This window comes from Chelonoidis abingdonii, chromosome 11 (assembly GCF_003597395.2).
Source record: "Chelonoidis abingdonii isolate Lonesome George chromosome 11, CheloAbing_2.0, whole genome shotgun sequence".
In the NCBI taxonomy this organism is placed as follows: Eukaryota; Metazoa; Chordata; order Testudines; family Testudinidae; genus Chelonoidis; species Chelonoidis abingdonii.
Window position 1 is genome coordinate 38653517 of NC_133779.1, and position 19158 is coordinate 38672674.

Genomic DNA, 19158 nt, shown 5'->3' on the forward strand with positions numbered 1-19158 from the left:
TGGGATTGTTTAGTCTGCAGAAGAGAAGAATGAGGGGGGATTTCATAGCTGCTTTCAACTACCTGAAAGGTGGTTCCAAAGAGGATGGATCTAGACTGTTCTCAGTGGTACCTGATGACAGAACAAGGAGTAATGATCTCAAGTTGCAGTGGGGAAAGTTTACGTTGGATATCAGAAAAAACTTTTTCACTCGGAGAGTGATGAAGCACTGGAATGGGTTACCTACGGAAGTGGTGGAATCTCCTTCCTTAGAGGTTTTTAAGGTCAGGCTTGACAAAGCCCTGGCTGGGCTGATTTAGTTGGGGATTGCTCCTGCTTTGAGCAGGGAGTTGGACTAGATACCTCCTGAGGTCCCTTCCAACCCTGATATTCTATGACTTGTCTGGATGGTGCCTTGTTTCAGTGGCTTTATGGCTGTTGTCTTCCCGAAAAGATTGATGATAGCATTAAACACGGGGATTCCAAACCTTTGATTTTTGTGAAAGTGTTGCATGAGATCAATGAACAGGGGAATACAGCTGTGTGTGTTCAAATCCACATTCAGCATTGTGCTTTAAACCAGTGATTCTCCAAGGTCTTTTTAGCCTGGATGCCATTTTGCCCATGACAGTCTCTCTCTCTTATTTATCTCAGGAATTTAAATCAATTGAAATGTCTCTTATACACACCCAGAAGCTATCAAAGATTAACCACTTATAAATACCTTGGTTCGCTTTCACTTTGACTCAAGTTCTTCAGAGACCATATCCCGACATTACAGATGCGGGCTACAGTTGAACTGCATTACTGTTTAACAATTATTTTCCTGACATGATAGGGAGTTTCTCTCTCTCCTGAGTAGGGGGCGGGAAAGGTAAAATCCTAAAGAACCAATCTTATCACAAGCTACAGCCAACACATTTTCAGCTACTCCACCGTGAGCTGCATTTCCCCAATCCACTTTCAACCTCCTTCTCATTTCCTAGGCCATGCAGGGGTGTCTGTGCATATACTGTAGACAAAGGAACCCAAATCCAAAGTTTAGCTCAATGAAAATCTGCTTCACATAGGATGCTGTGTATGCCAACTTATAGCCTAAACATTTTTTGGTTTGTTTTTCAAAAAAGCTAAGTATAGGCCAAAGAGAAGAGCAGACCAGTTTTGGGCACACATGTAGTGCTGTATAATATATTTTTATTCTGAATTAGATGTTTTGATACAAGTGTTATAAATCCATGCACAAGTTACAGCCTCCCAAAATAAGGAGGTTATAATGGGAAATGAGATGGCATTACAACAGATACACAGGACAGCACTATTATAATAAATATGACTCTGCAGTAAAACTACGAATGGAAGCACAATATTTCAGTACAGTAGAACCTCAGAATTACAAACAGCAGAGTTATGAACTGAACGGTCAAACACACACCTCATTTGGAATTGGAAGTATGCAATCACACAGAAACGGAGATGGGGGGCGGGGAAGGGCAAATACAGTACAGTACTGTGTTATACGTAAACTATAAAAAATAAAGGGAAATTTTTAAAACAAGATTTGACAAGGTAAGTAACCTGTTTCTGTGCTTGTTTCATTTCAATTAAGATGGTTAAAAGCCACACTCTTCTACTGCACAGTAAAGTTTTAAAGCTGTATCAATGTTCAGTTGTAAACTTTTGAAAGAACCACCATAATGTTTTGTTCAGAGTTACAAACGTTTCAGAGTTAAAAGCTCCATTCCTGAGGTATTTATAACTCTGAGGTTCTACTGTACAATGCACACCAATGCAGGCTTGCGAGTCCTGCTATCTTACCCAGGATCGGTTCTAAGGGGGTTTTGCACAGAAAAGGGACTTTTTCTGCTTTAAATGGCAAGTGTAGACATGCCCTAAGTTTCCTTCAAGGGGACAAGGAAAGGAGGAAATGCTGGACAAACCAAAGCCTTAATTCTTGTACCAAGCTCCGTGAAGGTAGAACCCAGAGCCCCAGTGATTTCAAAAGAGTTCTGCATCGTCACAAGGGTCTGCCCCCAGCCAGCTCAGGACTTGATCAGGGTGCAGTTTTCAGGGCAATGGTTCCTGAGCTATAGTCCACCTAACCTTCCTGATGGTCCATGGAATGACACTTTGAAGAGTCAGCAAAAGACACAGAAGGTGGTGTCAGGCATCTTTTCATGGGCACAGTGGAATGAAGGATAAAGACCTCAGTGAAATCACTGAGTCACACAAGCAATATCAATCAGCAGTATGGGGAAGAAATCCTAGTCTGGGTGTCCATCTGAGCACACACAGGGACAAGTATAACGTGGCTGCTCTTCTGCATGAACCAGGGCATTTACAGTTTGTTTGGTCTAGTTGGCTCAACAACTTGTTTTCATTTCAGGGCACATTTAAACAAGTCTAAGTTCTGCAAATTCTAACCTCAAAGCAAACACAGATAATTATAACCCCGTCATCCCCCCACCCCCACATACACCTGCCTATATCAAGTTCAGCTTTTCTAACCAATATAATTGAAACTAAAAGCAGCCTTCTCCCCGTGTTGGATGTTACTGCGTGGTGGAATGCGTTCCAGCAGTGAGGCTCTGTCAACTGACAGTTAAAGCCTTCCAAACCTCACATGAACTTGTTTCTTACAAATGAAGTTTCCACCACATGCAAGATTCAAGATTTAAATTATTCCACCACAGTAAAAGTGAAAATATTGGCAAACAGAGTCAGAGAGAAGCTGGCCAATTGCCTTGACATGCACAAGATGACCCAGGTTCAGCAACCATTAATCTCAACGGTAAACATAAGTTCATGGCATTTGGGAAATGAGGCAGCAGCATGGGCGGCAACATTCAATGTTCACCTTTGACTGGAGCGGTGAGCGATGAAACTAAAGGGGCTGAGAGAGTGTTTTGAGGTGAAAAAGCTAGTCCTTGCGTCCACTTCTGCTGAAATGGAGGTGGCTTTAATGAGGATAGAAGAGGTTGCACACTGGAAAGCAGGTCCCCAGGCAGCAAGGAAATATGGTCTTGTGATTCAGAGATTTTCAGGTAAAGAGAGACCACTGTGGTCATCTGACCTCCTGCAGAGCACAGGCCACAGAACTTCCCTGAATTAATTTCTGTTTGAACCAGATCAGATCTTTTAGAAAAACATCCAATCATGATTTAAATATTTCCAGTAATGGAGAATTCATCACAGCCTTTGGTAAGTTGTTCCAATGGTTAACTACCCTCATGGTTAAAAGTTTGCACCTTATTTCCAGTCTGAATGTGTCTAGCTTCAGCTTCTAGCCATTGGATCATGTTTGACCTTTGCCTAGAGACTGAAGAGCCCTCTTATGAAACTTCTGCTCCCCGTGTAGGTATTTTTAGACTGTGCTCAAGTCACCCCTTAACCTCCTCTTTGTTAAGCTAAATAGACAGAGCGCCGAGTCTTTCACAATAAAGGCCTGTTCTCCAATCCTTTCATCATTCCTGGGGCTCTTCTGAACACTCTCCATTTTTTCAACATTCTTCCTCAGTTATTATCAACACCAGACCTGGACATGGTACTGCAGTAGTGGTCACACCAGTGCGCAATACAAAGATAGTGACCTCCCTACTGCTACTTTATATTGCCCTGATTAACGATCCAAGGATCATCTTAGCCTTTTTAGCCACAGTGTCACACTGGGAGCTCACAGTCAGCTCATTATCCACCACAGCCCCCAAATCTCTTCCCAGGATAGAATCACCCACCCTGTATGTATGGCCCACATTCTTTGTTCCTAGATGGATAGCTTCATAGATGCCGACTCCATGGGTGCTTCAGCCCTGGAGCACCCATGGGAAAAATATTAGTGGGTGCTTAGCACCTACTGGCAGCCAGCTCCCTCCCTCCCACCAAGCTGCCCTCACCAATCAGCTCTTCCCCATCTGTCCCAGCACCTACTGCCCACCGCAATCAGCTGTTTCACGGCATGCAGGAGGCTCTGGGAGAGAGATGGAGGAGTGGGGATGGGGCGAGGCAGGACAGGGGTGGGAGTTTGGGGGAAGGTGGGGACGGAGCACTGATGGATAGCTTTACATTTGGCCGAATTGAAGTGCATATTGTCTGCTTGTGCCCAGCTTACCAAAAGTGATCTGGATCATCCTGCATCCATGATCAGTCGTTATTCACCACTCTCCCAATCCGTGTGTCATTTGCAAACTTTATCAGTAATTATTTTTATGTTCTTGTCCAGGTCACTGATAAAAATGTTACATTGCACAGGGTCAAGAACTGATCCCTGAGGGACCCCACTAGGAACGCAGCTGCTCTATGATGATTCCCCATTTACAATTATATTTTGAGACCTATCAGTTAGGCTAAGGCACAGGGGCTGGGCATCAGGAACACCTGAGCTCTACTCCCATCATTGCCACTGACTCAGTGTGATCTTGGATTAGTCTCTTCCCTTCTGCGCCGAGCGTGTTTCCCAATCTGTATCATGCGGACAAAAAAACTCCCCTTGGCTAAATTCATTGTATAGCCCTTTGAGATCCTCAGAGAAAATGCACCAAAGAATGGCAACCTGTTACTATGTTCACTCCCTCGTAATCAAATATGAAGTTCTAAGACTGGCATATAATTGCCCAATCCCCAGGGAAACTTGCGAGCCTCAAGGATCCAAGCTCCTTTTTAGCTTTTATTCTCTCCCCAACCCACAATGGAAACCTTGCCTCACAGCATAATTCCCCAGAGGAAGAGGAATGGTCAGCTCTCTCTCTGGAACCCAGCACCACCCTCCCATCACTAGATAAAGATATAACTACCCCCATTTTACCCCATCCACCCTGGCCTCCTGGGGCTGAATAGCCACAAACTCCGATATGCCCCTCAGCGCCAGCTTTCCCAAGCCCCAGTGATGTTATCAGACCCCTAAAATGGCCTCATGTAACTATTTTCTTAACCTTATTTAAGCCCATTTGTTTGCGTAAAGAATGCCAGCAGAGCAGCAAGCATGAGTCACCCTGCAGCCAAAGGATCACAACATTTTGGTGAGGAAATGGATTTAAGTTTCAAGTTCACACAGGATTATTCCGAGGCATGCAAGTGAAATGATCTTTCTCAGTGCACAGAAGGCAGCCATAAAGATTGCTGGGACATGTGTGAAAATCATTATTAGCCAACAACATCCATGATGTAATTAAAAAAATTCCAGAAGAAAAAAAAATGTGGCCATCCCCACTCCTTCGGGAAAAATAGATTCTGCAACTTGCCCTAACGGTCAGACTTGGGACCTACCAGAACAAGGGTAGAGGCAAGTGCCAAGGTTGAAAGAACAACCTTCCTCCCCCCAACCCAAGATGGACAAATCTGCAGGCTGCAAGCATCTCAGCTGATCTCCTAGAGCAGCACAAAGAGAACATTTACTGTACGAATACCTCAACAGTGTCATTAGTATCTACTCTTTAAACCTTGCCAATCCATTTTTGACAACATGTGCATTCCTGGGAAACCCTTTAGAGAGATAAACCACCTGGAGGTTTAACACAGCCCGAGGCCAGGTGAGGTCAGAAACCCATATCTACCCAGAATGGCTCTCATTACATTCCTGAGGGTGCAGCTCACCAACTTCCTATCAAACTGGATCTAGGCAGTGTATGCGCAGGCCCATGGAGCTTCACTTCAAATGAGCCAAATCAGACATTTATGTCTCTTTTTGCCAAGTCCCCTGTGGATTTTATGCAGCAAAGTCATATTTGGGAATGTACTGAGGAGTCAAGTTATCTAGGATGCAGAGACATACTTGGCTCTCCTGTCTAGATGTATGAAGAGAACAATTTCTCTCACATACCCACACTGTCTATCTCACCCCCCCCCCAGACAAACCAATGTATATTTTAAAACAAAAGACTCACTTACAGAAGTCTGCAGTGAGCTCCTCATGTTCTCCCTTCAGTGTCACTAATCTGCTGGCATGGTTATTACAGGGAAAGATCTAACAAGATTTTAACACCACGCCCATCACCATGGTATCTGAATGTGGTAAAGCCAGGTACTTTCCTATGTAGTCACCTGGAAAGATGTATCCGTCACAGGTAGAATATTCTTCCCCTCCTCCCTTCTGAAGTGCAAGTTTCATGTTTTCGGACAGAGAGAACAAACTATTAATATTTAACTGTTTGGCATTCAGGACAGCATGAAATCGGCAAAGTGGGAAAAAAAGACTATAGTAATGTGTGGAAGAGATATGATCTACCACGACTAATCCCAACGCCTGCAGGCAACCAATGGGCTACTGCTCACAGAGACCCACACTGTCCCCATGGAACAATCCCCTGACAGCAGTTTCTCTTTGGAAGAGGTTCTGACTAATAACTGAGAAAAACCCCGAGATGTTATTGTTTTCCATGTTAGCGCTCAAATGGGAAGATTCCGCAAGAGGTGAACTGTCCCCAGTCCCAAGTCCCAAGAAAGTCAGCCTGTTTCACGGCTGCCCGGGAAGAGGTAGGAATACAGTACAAGGTTAAATGGTGTTAATATTATGCAAACCCCTCTTTTAATATGTTTGCAAAGGGAGAAGTCTGCAAAGCTCTTCCAGGTCCTGCTTTGAATAATCCTGGGATAGTTAAAGCAAGGGTTGAATCAAACCCATTGGCTCTTTGGGGGCAGACGGGATCTGTCTACAAATGTTTATGGAGACAAACTCAGATTACTACTGGGAATATTTTATACAGTAATACAGCCCAGAGTCAGGGCCTCCTAGAGGATTCAGGGGGTCTGGACCGCCGCCAAAGACCCGGCACTTTGGGGCTTTCTTAGGCACTCGTAATTTGTCAGAGTTTTTACACAAAAAAGCCAAGCCCTGGAACAAAAGGCCTTGTTCAACGTTACTCTCAATACAACCTTTTACTATACAAAGGGTGACATCACTGACTTATGCCATCTATTGGACTCGTCAGAAAGTCCCATGCAGTAATGCTTGCACACAGAGTTACAGAGCAGCATGTGAGAGCCATCGGAGAGAAGAGAAAGGAGGACTGATAAATAGGCTCATTTATTAACAAGTGGGTCATCTTATGCACGAGTACCCCTTGACTTCCTGCTCTTATATAGTGCATTACTTGAGTAAGAGGATTGGCTGGCTGTAAATGTTAAGAGTCAAAGGAAGACAGGTATGTGTGTTCAGGACAGATGATAAATAGCTTATAAAAATTCAAAAATTGGAATCAACCCTGTAACAGCCTCGAGACAAATACCCTTGAGCACTGACAAGCACGCAGCAATCTGAGATTTTAAAAACACGATCACAAAACCCAAAATGAAAGGGAATGAATTACAAAGACAACTCCAAGAGGGGACTTCGCTCTTCAAAAAGCCAAGATCAATTAGAGAAGTAAATAAAAAATAAGAGTCCTGAGAGGCAGAGCACAGAACATGATGTAGGTAAATGTAAGCCAATATAAAAAGCACCCACTAAAATACGCTGGGTTTCTTGATAATAATTAAAATGCATAATATCACAAAATCGACTGCAAGAAAAATCACAGACTGCCCCCATACCATCAACATACACCCCCATCTCACCTGAAAATCCCACATTTGAACCCTAATCCCAGAACAAGACATCACCTAACAACGCCTCAAATGACCAAGAAAAAAGTTTAGCTTTACAACATGTCTAGAACAGCAGCAAATCTGGGGCATTACAGATCAAAGAAACTGGCAAATTTTAAAGTCATGGGTCCTTCATGCAACATGTCTGACCACCAGCTCCCTTGCTTTTATACTGTGGACATTCCAGCTTGTGCACCTCTGCTCTCAAGCACTGCAGCAAAGCAGAGAGAGGCAGTCGCCCGGAGAGTAAACATATAAACTAGGTAGAGCTTTTTAGGTCAATGTCAACAACCTGAACTGCTCCAGGCAACCTGTGCTATTCACAGAGCACTGGTGTTATGTGTTCTCAGCATTCTATACCAGTGTAAACTTCCAGATTTTGAGACAGAGCCCCATGGCAAACACATTACAGTAGTTTAATCTCTCAATGGCAAATGCAGGGAGAACTGCACCTAACAGAGAGACTGTCATGGCCACCTTGACCCATGCAGCTCGAGAAATTAAGGTTGTTACACTTGCTGTCTCTGCATCCAGGTTGCAGCTGAGGAACAAGACTCCTGAATTATGAAGCAGTGTCACGAATGGAAGTCATACTCCCTCAAACAAGGCATAATTCCTGCCAATTTTGCCAGATACTTTTACCAGCCTATCAATATTACTGACATCTCATCTGGCCTGAGCCACAGCCAAGCTAGTCCAGATGTAAACCTCAAGATGCTGGGTCATACACTCCACAGCAGCAATAGGATTGGCTGGAAGGAAAACTAAGCTGGGTGTCAACAGCATGTCGGCGTGGCATCAGCAGAGCCCATGCTCACTAACTAGCCTGCCGAGCAGCCTCACTTACACACACTAAAGTAAGAGGGAGAACGAGATAGAACCTTGTTGTATTCTACTTGCAAGTGTCGAAACAAAAGCAAACCAAATCAGTCATCCTCTGATCTTCCATCTAAAAAGGAGCAAATCCATTCAAGGGCTAATCCATCCACTCCTGCCAGAGATGCTGCGTCAATATTACCTCATGATCAATAGCACAAAAGGCTGCTGGCAGATTTAATAAATCAGTTTAGAATAAACTTTTAATACTCAAATCGGCCAAACCTATACCAAAGCAGGACTAGTGTAACATGATCAAAACACCAAAAAATGGTATTTGTACAACAGCTTTAAGATAGGATCACCCAGTGTATTGTCTCTGTGCTCTGTATTAGCAGTTTAAGTAGATCGTAAGGTCTTGGGGACAGGCCCCATGAACTTCATCACAAGTATTAAATGATGTTTAAGAAAAATAGAACTCTGTATTTCCCAGTGAAAGACAAGAAGGGGGTTCAAGTACAGTTTATAGAACGAAGGGCTGGAGACACCAATCCAAATTGCTCATTTCCATTTAAGAAATAATGGGATAAAGGAACATGACATGAAATAAAACAAACAAGCATCAGGAAATACTTGTCACAGGCAGCGACTAAGCTGAATGGAACAAGCTGCCAAGCAGTGTCCCAGAGTCACAGAAATCCGTTTCTCAACAGCTGCAAGAGAGGCATGAGTCTCCAGCACTGAAGCATTTACTCATGGGCCAAAATGCCCAAGCATCCTTAGGACAAAAAAAAAAAAAAAAAAGGAGATTGTTCCCTTTATCTGGTAGGCCAGCATCTATGGAGTTGGGAAAATGGAAATAAGGGAGCAAACAAACAATAGGCAGAAGGGGAGATGCAAAAGGATCTGCCACTGTTTTCCATCCTCCTACAGATTGTCGTCTTAGGGCGTCTGCACTGCAGGTGTGACTGCCACTTCGGTAGACATCCCCACACTAGCTATATCTGTGCTAGCATGGCTAAAAATAGCAATGTAGATATGGTGATGAGGATTTCTTCAACGCAAGTACGTCTGCAGGTCCCTGGCATGCTCATACGGCCTGCAGTGCTGCATCTACAATGCTATTTTTAGCCATGCTGTGGATCTCTCTACCCAAGTTGCAGTCACATGGTCAACTGCAGCATAGACATACCCTAAGATCATGGGTGACCAACCTGCGGCTCTTCAGAAGTTAATATGTGGCTCCTTGTACAGGCACCGACTCTGGGGCTTGAGCTACAGGGATCAACTTTCCAGTGTGCCAGGGGGTGCTCACTGCTCAGCCCCTGGCTCTGCCACAGGTTCTGCCCCCACTCCACCCCTTCCCGCCCCCTCCCCTGAGCCTCCAGTGCCCTCACTCCTCCCCAGAGCCTCCTGCACGCCACAAAACAGCTGACTGGGAGGTGCAAGGAGGGAGCAAGCAGCGCTGATTGGCGGGGCTGCTGGTGGGTGGGAGGCGCTGGGAGCGGAGTGGAGGAACTGATGGGGGGCTGCTGAAATATTAATGTACATTGGTAAATTTTGGCCCCTTCTCAGGCTCAGGTTGGCCACCCCTGCCTTAGATTATGAGCTCAGTGGGGCAAAGACTGTATCTTCATTGGTTTATGTACAGGCCCTAGTAAAACAGGGCCTGGATCCTGCCTGGGACCTCTGGGCACTACCATCTTATAAATTTAAAAAGTTACGATACCACTAAGAACGCATTAGTTATCACACACAATAGATGGAATGTGTCGATGTCTTTATCCATTGTACCCATTTCCTGTACTTTCTGCCCAATTTCTCAATGTGAGCTAGGCTTCTCTGGCTAAGGATACTGCATGCACTTGTGCTCCTTTTAGATAGGAGATTCTGGCAGCAGTATTTCCCTGACTCCTTTACATAGAGATTCTTCTCATTCCTGTTCCTCCACATGATGGTTCCCCAAGCCGGCACTCAGAGATGCACAATCATGACCCCTTCCTTTAATCTTCCTTGTTATAATCACTCTTTACCTATCAGGAGAGCAAAGGAGAGACTCTGCGTTCATTGCTTCTGCATAAAATGGTTCTTGTCAGATCTTCACATAGACACTTCCTTCCTCCCCACTCTGCCAGAGTTTGAGCACTTCACTTTTGTGGTTCTCCTTGAGCTCCATTGGTTCAAGCAGCGGAGAGCCAAGGTCATTCCGTAGCCCAAGGCTCCGGTGCTGCAGCCACAGGGCTGGCACAAAGCACACTTTGTACTGCTGGTAGAACTCTGAAAGCCATGACGTTTCCACAAGAATCATTTCTTGTTTTGGGCAAAAAGTCGGGCACCATGGAAAGGCCACTCACGACAGGATGAGTCACACTTTTGTCTGCAGTTCAGGCCGGGTTGTTTTTTTTTTTTGTTTGTTTTTTTGGATTTTTTTTTTTTTTAACCGAAAGGCTCTTTTTTTTACTTTCCATGCTCATCCCTCTAATCTAAATACTCCAACGTTTATGGAAGCATATTCCTTTAATAGAGATTCTCCAAAGATTGTTCTTGCCAAGTTGGCGGCACTCAATTTCCATGATGTAGCAGAGGAAGTAAACTGATCAACCCGACTGGTCCAGGCCAGGAGACAACCCTATGCTCAGGGGTGATGATCCTGAGGGGAGGGGTGTGTAGCAGGGTGGTCACCTGCTCCTGCCCTAAGGGATTAAAAGCTAGCCCTGGGAGAGGGCTGGGGCTGGAAGCCTCAGGCTGGGCTGATTGGGAGGCAGCCTCAGCTGTGGCCATGCCCCAAACAGACTCAGCAGGCCCTATAAAGGCAGGGAAGCCAGGGGCAGACACACAGTCTCCCTCTGCCTGTAGTGGGAGAGGGCCTGGCTGCAAGGTGCTAAGTAAGGAACCTAAACTGGAGCAGGGCTGGGGAAGGGCCAGAGGAGCTGAGAGCTCCAGCCTAGGAAAGCCCCAGGCTGCAGGCCTGGTAAGGCCTACTAGATACTGGGTTGCAGGGGACAGCCCATGGGTAGGCAGAGGCAGCAGGTCCAAAACCCCCTTGGCCTATGATGAGTGGCGTACACTGCAGTCCACCCCAGTGAGCGGGGGCTAGACGGGGACTGGCAGTAGCCTAAGACTGAGGTGAAGTGGGGGTGGGTCCACACACCCTTAGAGACCCCTCTTTATAAATTAAAAACTCTTTTTATATTTAACACTATTATAAATGCTGGAGGTGAAGTGGGGTTTGGGCTGGAGGCTGACTGCTCGCAATCCCCAAGTAATAAACTTGTGACCCTCTGAGGGGTCACAACGCCCAGTTTGAGAACCCCTGCCTTAGACTCTACAAAATAAATAATGTTAATAATTAAGCCTACTTCCCACTAAACCCAGCAGCAAATCCACACCAGCCATCCCCTATGCCACGTCCTACTGATTGGATCTCTAATACTGCAGCCTGTTAAATGGATTCTACAGGCTGATGAGAAATATTGAATGTCAGCCAACCGAGTGATGCAGTTGTGAGAATGGCTAATATAATTCTGGAGTCTATTAACAGGAGAGTCATATGTGACACATGGGAGGTTATGTCCTGCTCTACTCAGCACTGGTGAGGCTTTAGCTCAGTGGGTCCCAAACTTTAACAACCTGTGAACTCCTTTCACTAAAATGTCAAGTCTTGCAAATCCCCTCCTAAAAATGAATATTTCCAGGGATTTTCTCCTTTACCTGAGTATAAATTATAACAGCAGTGATCTTGGAAATATAAAATTTGTTTTTATAACATGCTTATTACACACTATTTTATTATTACTTATCATTACAGTATTTTTATTACATTATGAAAATGGCACCACTCTTCCAGGATCTCACTTTTGTAGCTTGTATCACTTTGAATAAGCCTGTTACAAGGCAAGGCTCCTACCCTTGTTGCCAAGAGGGCTAACGACATTTTGGGCTGTATAAGCTGGGGCACTGAGAGAGATCGAGGGAAGTGATTGTTCTTCTCTATTCGGCATTGGTGAGGCCTCATCTGGAGTACCTTGTCCAGTTTTGGGCCCCACACTACAAGGATGTGGAAAAACTGGAAAAAGTCCAGTGGAGGGCAACAAAAATGATTAGGGGGCTGGAGCACATGATTTATGAGGAGAAGCTGAGGGAACTGGGAATGTTTAGTCTGCAGAAGAGAAGAATGAGGGGGGATTTGATAACTGCTTTCAACTACCTGAAAGGGGGTTCCAAAGAGGATGGCTCTAGACTGTTCTCAGTGGTAGAAGATGACAGAACAAGGAGTAATGGTCTCAAGTTGCAGTGTGGGAGATTTAGGTTGAATATTTGGAAAAACTTTTTCACTAGGAGGGTGGTGAAGCACTGGAATGGGTTACCTAGGGAGGTGGTGGAATCTCCTTCCTTAGAGGTTTTTAAGGCCTGGCTTGACAAAGCCCTGGCTGGGATGATTTAGTTGGGGATTGGTCCTGCTTTGAGTTGGCGGTTGGACTAGCTGACCTCCTGAGGTCCCTTCCAACCCTGATATTCTATGATTCTAAGTCACATTTCTGTCTTATTCCTCCCACAATGAATTGTGCTGCAGGCAATTCTATTGCTATTACCATGCATTTACTTATCTGGTTTTATCCAGCAGAGGGAGCTCTTGTCTACACCAGGGTTTGGCCCCATTAACAGTCATTGGTGACCAGCTACCAGAGCACAAACAGGCAAATCCTCTATAACAGTGCTTCTCAAAGCCCGTTCACCGCTTGTTCAGGGAAAGCCCCTGGCGGTCCGGGCCGGTTTACCTGCCGCGTCTGCAGGTTCGGTCGATCGCAGCTCCTGCTGGCCATAATTCGCTGCTCCAGGCCAATGGGATAGGCTGGCCGCCACTTCCAAGACTCCCCTCAGCCCGTGCCGCTTCCCACAGCCCCCATTGGCCTGGAGCAGCAAACCGCGGCCAGTGGGAGCCACGATCGGCCGAACCTGTGGATGTAGTAGGTAAACAAACCGGCCCGGTCCACCAGGGGCTTTCCCTGAACAAGCGGCTGCCCGACTTTGAGAAGCACTGCTCTATAAAATGTGATTTTCCCTGGTGCAGTTTAACCTTTATTTGAAGCAGCAGTAAACTGCACTGATGCAAAGTGAGTCTTACAGCAGCCTTGCTTGCAGGACAGGGTATTTGGTGTTGCACCAGGTCTCCTCCAATGGCTCAAACACTAATGCAGACACGGCCCAAGGCTGCAAAAGCTGGAGTCCAAAGGAGGTTCATAGCACATCTTTAAAGACACACTAAGAGAATAAAAGCACAGCTCAACACATTTGCATCAGTGTTTGGAGAATATGGAGATTTTGCAATGTAGGAGAAATCTGTCAGTTTTGCTCTTTATTGCTGTGATGTGCTTTTTTGACATACTCCTTTGCGAAGGAGACGGTCTCTCCTTTATAATCAACCAACTCTTCCTACTATATTTGTTCACTGTCACGCTCCAGTGTTCGTGGCACTGCAGGTCATTACAAAGCACACAGCTGAAATATTCCTCAATGACTCACGCAGGAAGAAGAGACTGATTATAAAGGAACAAGCTTCTGTTTATACGTGTATCTTGAGGCATTCAAATGCTACAGGGGAAAAAAAAAGACATTCAGAAGTAGTATATGGCAGCATGATGGGGTTCTGCTAAAACATTATTTTTCAATTTGTCAAAGCATGACTGGCATAAAATACACAGACGTGGACAGATCTTGTCCTTACTTGATTTTGCCAGTAAATTGGCTTCTTTGCGACCAGACACACAGCTCAAAATGGTTTTCAATTTAACTTAGTTCCACATGTTCAGAAGTGACCAGTAATTTTAGGTGTTTCAGTTGAGGAACCTTGAAGGGGCCTGATTTTCAGAAACTTCTCAGCATCAGCCCTCCAATAATGAGGCCTCAAGTCAGCCACCCAAAATCACTCGTTACTTTTGAAAATATAGGTCTTAATGTCTTAAGGAGGGTGGCTTTCTAAGAACATAGCTTTTCCACATTGGGTCAGACCAGTTGCTCATCTAGCTCACTATCCTCTCTTTAGATAACATTGTGAGGAGTTTTATGTCCAATCAAACATGCGCTGCTATATGTGCTGGGAAAATTCCTGATCCACAAGCCATCAGTTTACACTCAAGCAGTGGGTTAGGTTACCCTTACCTCATCCTGCACAGCTACAAGAGTTATTAATGATTAAAATTATTCAGGGTGGGTTTTTAAATCCACTCACAGTATATGGATTGCTCTCCTGCAGCAGTAGCTGCTGAACACTGATTTGACTTTCTCTCGGATAGGAAATCCCAGCATTTGAGCACACTGCTGCTCAGTTTCCTTTCTTACTGGCTGCACAGCCAAGGCATTTGCCACTTCCTCCAATGCTGCTGGAATTCTGCTACTACACATGGGCCACAAGACTGTTTAAAGAGGAAGAGTCAGGCTCCAGGGTGGGTTGGGGATGCAAGCCATGTTTTGGGGGCAGCAGAAGCACTAGGTTCAGTCTTCACTCTTTTCCTTTGGCTGCACTCCTTCCAATATTTCATTTTAGTGCTAAAGGGGCCAGTGCCATCTCTGTTCTAGTGAGAAAACTGCATGGTGTTAGGTAGAGCCCAGCAAATCTGTGGATATCCACGGACTGTTTTTGCAGATAGCAGATTGGCTGCAGATACAACCATGCAGGACTCTACTCACCGGCGGCGCCGGACCTGTGGCGTCCAGCTTGGGCAGCACGGGGGGCGCAGCGTGCTCAGGGCTGGCAGCCAGCGGCTGGGGCTGGGTGGCAGGTTGGAGTTGGGGCTGTCCAGCACGTGCTTACTGTGCCGCTTCCTGTTCAGCAGCTCGGCCCCTCAGGCAGCACCAGTATCCCCACCATGGCCTGGCCGCATGGGCTGCACTCCCAGTCCTGGGCCTGACCTGCCAGCTCCTGGGCAGCAAGGCCAGCCCCCAGCCACAGGGATTGGAGTGGGCGGGGCCCCGGCACCCAACCCCTCCGCCCCACTATGACGCAACACGCACTGCTGCTGCCATGCGCTGTCGCTCATGAGCTCCCAGGGGCAGCACACAATGCGATGACCCTTACACCCAGTCCCTCCTTCTGTACGGCCCCTTCTCGAGACCCTGCCCCTGAGCTGCCCCTTACTCCCAGTTCCCTCATGATGCCTCTTCCCTGTAAGATCCCGCCCCTCCCCACGAGCCCTTGAGAGACGGCTTGCAGCTGCAGATATAGGTAAAAGACTACCAGCTAGGCTAGCAGATCGTGGGTTGATTCTGGCAGATGCAGATCAGATGTGGAGCTATATTTTCGTATCCACACTGGGCTCTAGCTTTAGGTACAGTACAGACTGCCCAGAGGATGATTGATAGTATAACTCATTCTGAGGTGCAAGTGCTGGAGATGGGACCAGACTCTGGAACTAACTTCAATTGGGTCTTTACCTTGGTAAGCCAGCAGGGGAGCTCTATCTGGTTTTGCTCACTGGGTCCACTCAATATCTTGGGAGAAGCTAATGAAAAAACCTTGTGCAAGCCAGACACCACATACTCCTCTGAACTCCTGGGAAGGATTTAACCATTTTTTCATTTTTCAAAAGTCAACTCTTTCCCATGCTAAGTTGTTTCCCAGTCCTGACTGACCAACCTTTCCATGAGACATGGCCAGAGGCAAGTCTAACGTGATGAGCTCATTTCATACCAATGAGATCCCTGGAGGATGAGCAAATCTGTTACTCTATAGAGGTACCAACCCACCCAGGATGACTGGTGCTTTTCAGATCCAGTTCACATACTCCTACACGTCAGAGGAGAGTACTTTCCAGGGAGGAAGGAGGGGCCTGAATTATAAGTTCTCTGCTAGGTGCAGCTCTCAGAATCTATATCCCTATAAAACATCACTATTCATGAATTTAACCTACTAAGTAGTGAGATAATAGCCCGTTCAACATACATGAGGTGAAAACCCTAAAAGCCTAGTTCAGAGAAGATTAAGTGATGGTCTAACTCAGGGGTCAGCAACCTTTCAGAAGTGCTGGGCTGAGTCTTCATTTATTCACTCTAATTTAAGGTTTTCCGTGCCAGTCATATATTTTAACGTCTTTAGACGGTCTCTTTCTATAAGTCTATAATACATAACTAAACTACTGTTGTATGTAAAGTAAATAAGGTTTTAAAAATGTTTAAGAAGCTTCATTTAAAATTAAACTAAAATGCAGAGCCCCCCGGACCGGTTGCCAGGACCCCAGCAGTGTGAGTGCCACTGAAAATCAGCTTGCGTGCCATCTTCAAAACCTGTGCCATAGATTGCCTACCCCTGGTCTAACTAGTGGGAGCCTTCTTTAACTTACATTGTTCCCTGGATTCCCTTTGGTATGTATGTCACATTAATTTATCAACTTGTAACTTGCATCGCCTATGAATTTAACACCACTGTGCAGCCACCAAGCCAATGAAATGCATCTGTGGCATCAGAGTATTCAAAACACACACATACCACACTGGCTATTTAATAACATACAGTGCATTGCCCTCAGTCTTACTCCCCAAAAAATGTAAAATATCCATTTCACCTAAAGACAGACAGTCATAACAAACTAGGCACCTACCTGAGGAAAATCACCATTTTTTGGTAAGAAGTCAGCAAAGCCCACAGATGCATAGTTCCTCTCTGTGAAAGGTGGTCTGCTGATGGAATTCATGTAAAAATCGGAAGTGGTATTAAAATATTGCCTGTAAAGAGACAAGGAGAGCAGTGACTTTCTCTCATTCCTAGCAAGGGGCATTTCTCAGAGTTGTCTCAGATTCCACCTTCATGGCGTGAACTGGTTCTTAAAGTCGACTCATGCAAGAGATTGATTTTAACAGGTGATTTTGTGCAGGACAGATGTCTACAGGGCAAAATATAATAAACCTGCTAAGGATATTTTCTAGGGCTCATATGGTAGTATACTGCTCTACTGAGCTGTAGCATAATCAAGAGCCTAAGGATTCAACTCTCAGTAGCTCATATAACCTGGGTGGATGTGACAGAGATTGGGTTTTGAGGAATCCCAGTCCAATCCTAACAATGGAGTGCAAATAAAACTGCTATAACGGCACCAGAGAAATTAGCGTTCAGAAGGCACAACAGGACCCTAGGATCAAATATGCTATACACGGGGAAATATTAATTCTTACAAAGCAGAATCATAGTTCACCCCATAAGAACTAACAGACCCTGGGAAAACTCAACCACTAATGATCTTCCAAAGCGGGGGGGAAGGCCACAACCCTCCTCCTATTTGGGACTAAGGCAAGGGCGGGATGTAGTTATACCCATAGCTACACCAATCATGGACATACTATGCTGCTAGCTGGAGCACTAGAACTTGAAAGGAGGGGCAGGGACATGCATACTAACCCAGGAAGGGTTTTAGGGGGATGAATGGCTCTGAGCTGACACTATCTAGGGAGATCTCAGAGTGGCACCTGTTAGTGAACAAAGCAAGGTCTCCTGATTATGCTCTCTTGAGTGGACACTCTCAGTTTGTATCCTGTAACAATTAGGCAGGTAAGGGTTGTGAACTGCTAGGAGTCCTTCCATTCCTCCAGTCAGCAGCCTTTGGCCTACATTGCATGAGCTTCTTTTGGTTCTGCTATTACACGCTGCATGCACACGTTAACTGCGCAGGGAGGAATGTGCTCAGTAATCTTCTGGTAATCTGGCTGTTGTAACCGATGTTCATTCAAACAGTTTCGTCAATCCGCACCCAGTACATTTTCATGCAAAAAACTAAACGCTTCACACGATCTGGCTGAATTGCCCTTGTGGAAAGTCAGAAATTCCATGTGATGTCAAGGCCACAGAACCTACAGGCAGGGAACTTCCAAGCTACACGAAAAATCAACTGCGGAGAGGAGACTGAAATCATTGGGCAGGCTAAGTACTATCCAGCAATGAAAATGTCCTGCACAGCTAGTTGTTCATTAACACCACATGCCTATAGCTAATACATGTGCAGGATGGTAAATACACTGGATGGGCTGCATTTACACGCAAATAGGCATATAGTTCTCTCCCACTTATGATTAAAGGTACCCCTCTTTTGCCACATCATTGAAGGTAAAATCCTAGCAAAGGGCAGCACAGAAATCACTTTTCACAACAGCCTATGAACTGCTACCATTGAATTTCTTCTCTATCCTTACTGATGTTGCAACTGGTTTACCTACTGCTAAGAAGCCCTAAAGCAGGTCCCTATCCATGTGCTCTTACAGAGAGAGAATTACAAAAATTCAGTCCAGTCAAGCTCTAATCACTCTCCATTCTGAGTGACGAGGCACCTTTCCCAGCTCTTGCACATTCACTGGGCCAAATCAGTCCCCAGTGTTTGTCCACCAGCTGAAATGGAGCTACCAGGGATGAATTTGACTCCTCATCTGGTCTTCGGACAAATCACTTCACCTCTCTAGACTCCAGTTTTTCCATCTGTAGAATGGGGATGCCATCCCTTCACAGGCAATGTTGTAAAAAAGACTAACTGCAACTTGGTAAAGATCCTCACAGGAAAGCCACTATAGAATTGCTAATATGACAGGCCAACCTTTTCCAGGGCCTTCCATATTATTGTTTTGCTTTTTACTTAGCAAGGACATTCATTTGCTTTGCTGTGAAAGGTTGGAAGACAGCCACCCCCACGTTACCTTTTGTTATACCACCAAACTAATGAAATTAGAAGGGGCTCTAAAGCTTGTGAACCTGGCAGTTCTGCTAAAAGGAAGGGAGAAGAGATCCTGATGGCAGCAGTTGACTCTGATAAA

At 45.4% G+C, this 19158-nt stretch overlaps 1 protein-coding gene across 4 annotated transcripts in view; it reads right to left on the reverse strand.

Moving 5' to 3' along the window:
- SBNO2 (strawberry notch homolog 2) overlaps nucleotides 1-19158 on the reverse strand; it is a 123083-nt gene that overhangs the window by 64813 nt on the left and 39112 nt on the right. For all 4 annotated transcript variants that reach the window (XM_032787839.2, XM_032787752.2, XM_032787604.2 and 1 more), the window contains one exon: nucleotides 16965-17088. In XM_032787839.2, coding sequence (XP_032643730.1) covers nucleotides 16965-17088 — 124 coding nt within the window. The remainder of the gene's footprint in view (nucleotides 1-16964; nucleotides 17089-19158) is intronic.